Below are 9,569 nucleotides of genomic sequence, written 5' to 3' on the forward strand. Positions count from 1 at the left end.
ACTTGGCACGATTACAAGCATTTTCCCGTTTCGGGGTTGCCGCCTAAAAATCTCCCGACTGGTTGCCCAATTGACTTCGCGGCAAAGTTCTAAAATGTTCCCCTTGTCATTCCGAAGGTAATGACGCGAACACATTTCATGGCCCAAAATAGCAGTTTCCTAATTTTTAGGAGATGCTTCTGTTGGGCTCCCACTTGTCTTCTAACCATCTATCCCCATTGGAACCGCATCCAAAAATGCAATGTGACCCAATGTCGGGTATTTTCCTTTGGTGGTCCCGCCTTGACTTTATGCCTTTATTGAGTTCACTTCCTAGTATCCACCAACTTGCTAAGTGCTACGGGGGGACCTACATGATCTTGATTGAGCCTAGACACCCTCTTACTATACGAATTCCAGTGCCGACCAACTTCTCGTCTGCGGGTGAAACTACCGTTCACATTGGCCATACAATGTCCGACCATTTGCAGCTTTAAAAAGAGGATCTCAAAAATAAAACAAAAATCATTGGAAAGAAACCAATAGCTAAAGCTAGCAGTTGCCACGTCCTCATGACATAGTTAACAGTTGCCACGTCCTCGTGACATGTTGTGTGTACATACTGTGGACGACGAGGCCACACAGAGGCTCGTTGTTATCGGAGACGGTGTGATCGCCGTAGAGATGGAGACTCGGGTGCTCCATTGGGGACAGGCTCCTCGTCTGCGACTGCTGCTCCTACGCTAGCGGATGGTATCGCTTTATAGCCTCTCCTCAGCCACCCTTGATCACTCTTTGACTTGGAGTGTTGCCTATCTATCCTTGGTATCGGCAGTTTTCTCTTTGGGGTCGGATTGTTTGCTTCAGGGGAGGCATTCCATCTCACTCTCCGCCCTTCTCTCTTCCACATTCCCTTGTACATTCTTTGCCGCCGCGACTTGTCCCGCTTCTCAACCATTTTGTACAGCTTCCTTGTGCGACTTGATCAGTGCTAGCCTCAATTTGATCTTCATCACTTGGCGCTGGGCAGTTCGTCGTTTCTTGGCTGGCGCTTCTTTCTGTCTACTTCTTTAGATTTGTCCAGACATACGTATTTTCTAACGGCATCTTCTCCATCGGCATCTTTCTGCATCTGTTGCGAGGGGGGGGGCGGGGGGTGTTAAGAGGTTTTGTATCACCTCCAAATGCTTCTCTCTGGATTCCCAGTTATCACCACACTTGCACAGGCCCTTGGTTGTGGGTGGGCCACCCATTGCACTTCCTAGCATGACTCTGTTGCACTTTAGGTGCAGCCGCTTGGTTTTCTACCATTTCACGTCCACATCGACTCTCACACTTACGTTCACATCGACTTCCTTTTACCAGCGTGGGTTTTTTAGCCCCCGTCGTAGGTTTTTGGATTTTGCCTACTGGGGGTTGGCACCCTATATATAGGGTGCCACCCACTCGCTGTTTCAATCACCCATTAAAGATTCTTGCCATCTGGAGTTATTGAGCTTGCCAACTTTCCCCATCTGTCTCTCATCTTCTTCTCTCTCTCATGTTTCTGGCGTGGTTTGTCTCTTCCCTCTCTGCTTCCGCTACGCACTCCGACAATATGTAGTCTGCTCATACTGTTGCTACATACATTTAGGCATGTGTGACTACTGTATCAAAAAGACACCCCTTTGTGCGGGGCTCCTGAAAGTGAGCCTAGTGGCATCTCCGCTTTAGCATAGCTAAAGCTGCATATCCTTGGATGAGTCTGTCGGTGGTCGCCCCATTCATGGTAAAGACCCCTGATCGGCTAGCGAAGGTGATTTGCAAGTTTAAACAAGTCGGTACTACCTCAATCTGTCTTGCTGTTGCTGTAAAGATAGCTGCCCTCCTAGGTCGGAAGTGTGAAGGATCATGGCCTTGGTCTTCCCAAGGTTCACTGTAAGTCCTCGAGGTGTGTACACCTCATCTAAAGCCTCAAGATGCTACTGGTAGCTCTCCTGAGACTCTCGAATCAAGACAATGTCATCAGCAAAAAAGTATAATATGTACGGAGTATCTGCAAGGTCGGCACCCTCTCCCCAAGATGGTAGTCTGTAGTCAAAATTCTCATCAATGTAGAGTCCGAAGAGGGTGGGAGAGAGTGAACAACCTTGCTTCACACCGATGGTGCTAGCAATAGGTGCTGATAATCCTCCTAGGCATCGGACACTCCTCACCTGCTCCTACAGAGCTTGTATGGCCCATATCATCTTCGATGGTACTCCAAGACTCCGAAGGCATCGGAAAACCCACTCTCGTGGAACTATATCAAACGCTTTGCAGAAGTCCACAAAGCAGCAATATAGCCTCTTTTTCCGCGTCTTCGCCCCATCAATGAGACAGCACAAAATGAAGATGTGATCTATGGTGCACAAGGCTCGTCTAAACCCTGCTTGGCCAAGAGCAGGTAGGTCCTCAACCTCTGCATACAAATTGAGCTCTGCCTCAAGTACTGCCCAATAAAGCTTGGCCATTGTATGGCCAATCATGATAGTCCTATAGTTCCCTAGCTCTAAAGTGTCTCCAGATTTGTGAATAGGCATGATAGTGTGCTGGGTCCACTCCTCTAGGAAGCCCTTGCCTATAGCCCTGTTGAGAACGTGCGCAATCAACGGGGTTGTAGTGCTTGCTGGCTGCATACACGAGTTGCTCACTCCGTAATCCTGTGTGATCAGCTGCACGTCGATGTTGTAGGCGTTTGATGGCCTTCTCAACCATCAATGTTGTAAAGGAGGGGCTCGTAGGCGAGGCTCGGGTGGCTGTGGGATAGGAGTGTATCTAGGGAACACGCATAGCCTCTCTTCATAATCATGCCATGCTTGTGGATCCTCAATAGGTGTAGTCGGTCAGGACTCTCAGAGCGTGCGCCATGCAATTGTGCTATCCATGCTCATGAATAGGTGATAGAGCTCGAGCTCCTGTGTGTCCTGAAAGCCTGCCGCTTACGACATGTGTCTTTATCTGCCCCCTCGACTCTCTCTCTCTCTCTCTCCCCAAGGGCCCGCTGTGCTCGGAGGTTGCCGTATAGATCTCTGCACTCATCATGATACCAACCGTTTTTTTCTTTTTTCTTTTTCTTTTTTTTTGGTTGGGGGGGGGGGGGGGATTGGGATTGATGATATGTGGGATGTGAGTACATGTAGTGGCGTAGAGGGGGGGAGTACGCAAAGACCCTTTTCAACCTTGACTAAGTATTAGAGGACTAGCTCATGCCTCAATGAATGGTGGTGTGAGGAGTGTGTATGGTGGGTGTGTGAGAGATGGCAGCTCCAATGAAAGAGAGAGACAGGTAGGTGTGGTTGGCTCCGATGGGTATGGATCATATAGAGAGCGAGCTAAGTAGGTGTGTGGCCTCTCCAGGTGATGTAATCCATTGTGCTTCCCTCCCATCTAGCACTCCATGTGGCATACATGTCAGCCCTCCTGATGTGGGCCACTATGCCATCCCATTATAAATAACAAGACAGTGCTAAGATCCGAGTATGAGTAGAGGCCGTGGGGTGGGCAGTATCTATTGAGACTCCCATGGAAGGCTCCTCATGTATGGTGTAGTGCCTCTGGATCTTCAAAGTCATACGGCTCACTTTGGTCATTGCATGTCCTGACATTGAAGTTCCCCATGAGGAAGACTTCTCCAAGTGTGGAGTACTCCATAATCCCCTCTGTCAAGCACCTGTAAGGTGACTCATCTTTCCGGTGTGAGCGTAGCCTCTCAGCCTCATGCTCAATGAAAGCAAACCAGGAGCCTACAAAAGCGAAGTAGCATGGGGCAATGTGGATAATCTGGTTATGTGAGAGCTCTAAACGGATCCAAAGGAAGCGGGCCTCTGAATCTCGTGCTACAATCTGTATCCAGCTGCAAAGCCCATTTCTGAAGAGAATGGCCACTCCTCCAAAGCCTCATGAGGCGTTCTGGCATGGTGAAGCGTTCTGGCGTGTACATTTCCAGTGTCAGAACTCCCACTAAAATTTATATATCCTCGGTAGACTCCTCGCTGGGCTCTCATGAGTCTCTATCAATAGATGATGTCTCTCTCTCTCTCATCACCTCCTCTACATGTGTCCATAGATCTCCATTGCAGTTCAAACCGCAATGTGGATGTTCTCATCTGTCCCATAGACTGAGTCCCTATGCCATGGTCTTGCCATAAATGATGACCCCTCCGTCCGATCAAACGCCACCTTTCCTTCTCTACGGGCTTGACGCACTCAAGGCATGCGTGCTCGCCGGTGTGCAACTTGCATCTTCGTGAGCACGTCATCAAGGTAGATGGGGGCCTATCAAGCCCTCTTAAGATCACCCTCTTGCGGATGAAGGTGGATCGTGACTCATTAGAGAATTGGAGGATGGGAGCCCTTTCTCTACGATGCCGATGACCGGGAGGCAAGCCTGGCACATCTTCTCCTCCTCAATCATCGTGTGTATGATGATGGTCACCTCTTTTTGTGTCTCAAATTTAGCCTCTTTCTTGGCATTCCTTTTAACGACCTCAACCCACCCATCTTTCTCGGTGTCGATTTTCTTCTCAAGGCACTTGTGGACACCTTGGTGATCTCCTCTTGATTGCTTCTTTGTCCGCCTCAACAATCTCACCTTCTTCCTTTGCCGTTTCAAGAGAGGCAATAGCTTGCTAGCCACGATTTCTTCATATATTTTCCTAATTGGGGCAATCGACTCCAAAGGCACCAATAGCTATTGATCTAGTGCGTGTACGTTGTCGCCTTTTACTTTGACACAGAGGACTTCTTGCTGGCACCTGTTAATCAAAAGACTCAGTTTGCAATAATGATCATATATTTCTTGTGGCTTGTAGTACATGCACAAGTCCAGTGGGTACATGGGCAGTGGACTTGGACCCATGTTGCAACAAATGTATTTGTCACCTACCGGAGTCCCCAGCACACTGCCTTCAGACTTGTCCAGCATCGCATGCAGTATGGAGGCCAGTGGCTCTACTCCTTAGTAGAATTGGTGTGCAGTTTGGCTTCATGACTTGAGGATCCATCATTTGGTTGATGCCCACTGCAGGATCACATCTTTTTTTTCATGGTATTTATGCTTACTGCTGCTGGCTATCAGAGAGGCACTTCAGATATGATTTTTGCTGTTACAGGACAAGGTGATGCACAACACAGAGATGAGATTTTTTCGATGGTGCTTTGCATTGTGCTATGGAACATCTGGAAGGTATGCTATTGCAGGACAGGGTGATGCACAACACAGAGATGAGATTTTTTTAGTGGTGGTGTGCATTGCATTGTGGAACATCTGGAAGGCACGCTGCGTTCATGTTCTCAGCAACTTTCAACCATCCACAAAAGAGACACTAACAATGATTTGGATCCATTGATACATACTCCTATATCACAGTGGGGTACATCCAATACTTCATTTAGATCAGGTCAAGACCGATGCCACATTTTTTATCGAAGCATGGGCGAGATCATCCTTGTTTTTCAGATTCTTAGGTGGGCATATCAAATGGGAGTACTCTCCGCTGAGATGGTTCATTCCACTCATCACATTTTCCACCTTGATTGGTGGATACTTACAGACTCAAGAGTCCACATACACATCTGACAGGTTGTATACTCCATGAGGAGACCGAATCCAGCACTCATGGGAAACTCTATACTCAGATATGCAGGATGATCTTCCCAAAAAAAATTAAACTCCTAAATCTCTCTCAACCCTCCCTTGCATTTCAAGAACCCTCTCATTTATTGGCTTTCTACTGCCAGCACATACATCCTCCATCTTAGCATGAAAACGCACACCAAGAAAAAATTTGACAAAAATGTCCAAAAAAGCTCAAAATGTTGCCAAAAATATTTGTGCCATGGCAATTGTAAGTTGAGGTACATGTACCATAATTAATCATAATGTGATCTAAAATGTCATTACATACCTTAGCAAGAGGTGGATTTTTTTCCAGCACAAGCACACTCAAGGAGGGGGAAAGTGATTTTGCCCTGATTGCACCAAAAATACCAGCTGCACCTCCACCCACAACAATCAATACCTGTATTTTTAAGTCACAAAAAGATCCCAAATTCAGGAAAGACATTCAATTTGAAGTGCACACAAACAAACATCATACTACTTCAAGCTTTTCTCAGCTAATTAAATTATACAAGCTTCTTTGATGCTTACAATTTTGTATAGCTCCTCGTCCTCAGGTTGTTACTTCAACATCATAAAAATAAAAACTTATGCTCTAATATTCAGGTAGTGTAATCAACCTTGACGATGGCAATTGGTTTTGTGATATGATAAATGTGGCTCGTTATCTTAAGAATGAGCATATTGAATGAGAGTGAGAAAATATTGCGATGCTAGAGGGCCTGGATTCTTGAGACCCATAGCCCCTTTCTAAATGAAGTTTTACTTAAGGTAGCTCACAACAAAAGCGGGCTAAGTAGACTTCTTGAGATGCTCATACGTTTGTGGAGCTTCTCAAGATCTCCTCTTCTTTGCGGAAAAAGGTAAAATTGTGCTCTAATAGTTAATTTAATGGCAGCGACCTTGAGAACAGCAATTGCTATTGCACTCATTCGAACTTCAAAAGGTGCAATGAAAGACTCATCAAACACAACATCACGACTTACTGTAGTGGTTTTGATGTCCGGATCATAAAGCCGATATACATCAGACTCCGTCGAGTAGGCGAGGAAAACAAGCTTGTTCGACTTAGAATCCAACTTCTGTCGCTCCTCCTTTGGTATGTGAACAAAGGTCGATCACCCAAATACTTGAAAGTGAGACACTTTGGGCTTATGTCCATAGTAAGCCTGATAAGGTGACATACTGTCAATGCAGTAGTAGGGACCCTGTTGGCAGTGTTGCACGCCTCCACCCAGTAGATCTTGGGAAGTGAAGCATGTGCAAAGATTGCACGCGCCATCTCTTGTCACGTGCACATCTAGCCCTATGTCCATGTGGACAAGCTACACCTTCATCTTGGGCTCTGGTTTTCTAAGGAGATTGTTTTGGCACCTTTGTGAGCTTGTAAGCAGGACGCTGCAAGACCAAACAATCTAGTTAGGATGCATATCCTCTTATTGCGCAAGGCAGGGACAGACTTGTGGGTGTCTAGAATTAAGAGCATTTTTTTGAATATTTTTTAAGTAGTTTTCAAGCCACTTATTACTACTAATAGGTGACTTTCTTCCATCGTGAGAATTTTGGAATTGTTGGACTTGGCGGTTTTCTGCTATAAATGGAGGCCTCCTGCATTGAGTTTCAATCATCAAAGGCTCGTAGTACCAAAGTACATTGCAACACCAAGTTGCCTACAATGGAAGCATCAGCAAACTCCAGTGTTTAGCACAACTCATCACTACCCCTAACTGTGGTGTTTTTTGTGTTGGCGTTTTCGGAGCTCCAACTTTTCTCAAGATCAGCACACGAACGGCCAACGTTTTCCCCTCTGGCGGACACCTTGGCCTAGCGTTTGTCCTTCAGCATACCTTACCGAGCCTAGCATTTTCCCCTACAGTCATCTCTTGGGGTTAGCGATCTCTGCTTTGATTAGCATTCTGAGCATTCACTCAGCATTAGCTTCAACCTTGAATTTGTCATTGCTACGATTCAGCACCGATTACCTAGTATCATCAGTTTAGGCGACTTTCTTTGCAAAGAACCATCAAAAAAGTACTTAGAAGAACCAATATTCGGCATCTGCATCATTGTATGAGCATTTGCGCAATCTAAAGCAAATATCACTCTAGCAATAAAGTGGGCGCCCTTGGAGGGGGGTTTGGGACCCCATCTAGTGTCATTCTTTTGCTCAAATCCCTCACTCACAGTATTGATTATTACAAACACAATTACTCTCTCGATATAAGTAAAAGAAACCTTGACTATGTGTTATGTACTGATCCTGAGTTCTCAATCAGCAATAATTCCGCTGCATCCCGAACTAAAAATTGTCACTTGAAGCTATTAGCCACTCCCACCCTTAGTCCATCACGCATCGAGTGCGCTCCCGTCTTCATCGCAAGTCTTGGAACCATTAAAGCTCTAGCTTTGGAAGAACTTCGGTGTCAACCTCAAGGAAGAACAAGGTTAAAGCAAGAATCAAGAATCAAGCAAAAGAAAAGTTCAAGAAACAGAAAAATTGTCCTTTAGCAAGCTGTCTGCCAAAAGAAAAGACGCTCAGACACTGGCGCTTCATGTGTTGATGCTGAAAAACCCTGGCAGCTCCGAGAACAGCAACACAAAAAACGCCAGAGTTAGGGGAAGCAATGTGCTGCCCTAAATGTTTACTGATCTTTCCATGTCACATGCACATCTAGCCCTATTGTGCATGTGGACAAGCGACACCTTCATCTTGGGCCTAGGATATCTTAGGAGATTGTTCTGGCACCTTTGTGAGCCTGTACGCGCAAGACGTGCATGACCAGATTGTTTTAGCTAGTATGCGTACCCTCTGATTGCGCAAAGCAGACAGACGTTATTACACGATCGTGGGCGTCTGAGACTGTCGCATTTTTCGAGCACTTTTCAAAGCATCTTAGAGCAATTTTTAAATTCAATTATTATTATTGATACTAGTAAAACGGCGCCGCCGAAACCTGTTACCCTCAAACCCCTTGCTCCTCATAAATTTCATAAATCAAATCAAGGAAAGTAATCTCTCTCTCTCTCTCTCTCTCTCTCTCTCTCTCTCTCTCTCTCCCCCCCCCCCCCCAACAAAATGTGGGCACTCCTTGAGACAACATTTGGCACTCCATTTTCTTTCAACAACCCCTGCATCTCTTTGCCATTCCATATATGGCATCACCTTTGTGGAGGGGCGAGCAAAGAGGCATGAGTAATGTGCGAGGTGATACGGAGGGATTGTTTCGATCATAACTGTTGGAGATGCAGAGATGTTGTAGCTGCTCTCTCTCTCTCTCTCTCTCTCTCTCTCTCTCTCTCTCTCTCTCTCTCACACACACACACACACACACATTTCTTGTGTGCAAGCGGCGCCTTTTTGAAGACATTAATGTATTATATCATTTCATTAATGTTAGCTACACTACGTTGCTCAACAATATCTTGCAGCTATGAAGATTTGCTCATGGGCAGCAATGAAGCCACTCAAGGAGCGCTAGAGAAGATGAGGGAAGGGTAGCTAGTTTACACTGCTCACAATAGCTCGCAGCTAGAAGCTCGCAAGTTGTAGCCCAAGATCTCGAGATCATGGAACTCATTGCAGTGTAGCTAGAATTTGAAGATATGCTAGTCAGCAGTTGCGGGTGTCTTATGACACCAACTTAGCTAAGTGCATGTGAGGGAGACACTTTGTCTCTCTCTCTCTCTCTCTCTCTCTCTCTCTCTCTCTCTCTCTCTCTCTCTAGACGCTTCATAGAAAATTTCTCACAAATTGCGGGACCATTACATGACCTAACAAAGAAAAGCGTTAGGTATACATGGTCTGCTAAGGAGAACAATGCTTTCGAAAAGCTTAAACAAAAGCTTATCTCTCAACCTGTGCTTACACTACCGGATCTCTCAAAACCATTTGAGGTCCAATGTGATGCTTGTGGTGATTGCCTTGGAGCTGTTTTGCTCCAAGAAGGGC

At 45.9% G+C, this 9,569-nt stretch overlaps 1 protein-coding gene across 1 annotated transcript in view; it reads right to left on the reverse strand.

Moving 5' to 3' along the window:
• LOC147465875 (uncharacterized) overlaps positions 1-6,902 on the reverse strand; it is a 124,524-nt gene extending 117,622 nt beyond the window's left edge. Inside the window, exons 1-3 of the mRNA XM_086501189.1 lie at positions 6,807-6,902; positions 6,607-6,735; positions 5,907-6,020 (exon numbers count right to left, since the gene is read on the reverse strand). Of these exons, the coding sequence (XP_086357315.1) occupies positions 5,907-6,020; positions 6,607-6,735; positions 6,807-6,902 (339 nt within the window). The remainder of the gene's footprint in view (positions 1-5,906; positions 6,021-6,606; positions 6,736-6,806) is intronic.
• Positions 6,903-9,569: the final 2,667 nt, after the last annotated feature.

Source organism: Adiantum capillus-veneris, chromosome 1 (assembly GCF_014529385.1).
Source record: "Adiantum capillus-veneris isolate H3 chromosome 1, ASM1452938v2, whole genome shotgun sequence".
NCBI classification, from domain to species: domain Eukaryota; kingdom Viridiplantae; phylum Streptophyta; class Polypodiopsida; order Polypodiales; family Pteridaceae; genus Adiantum; species Adiantum capillus-veneris.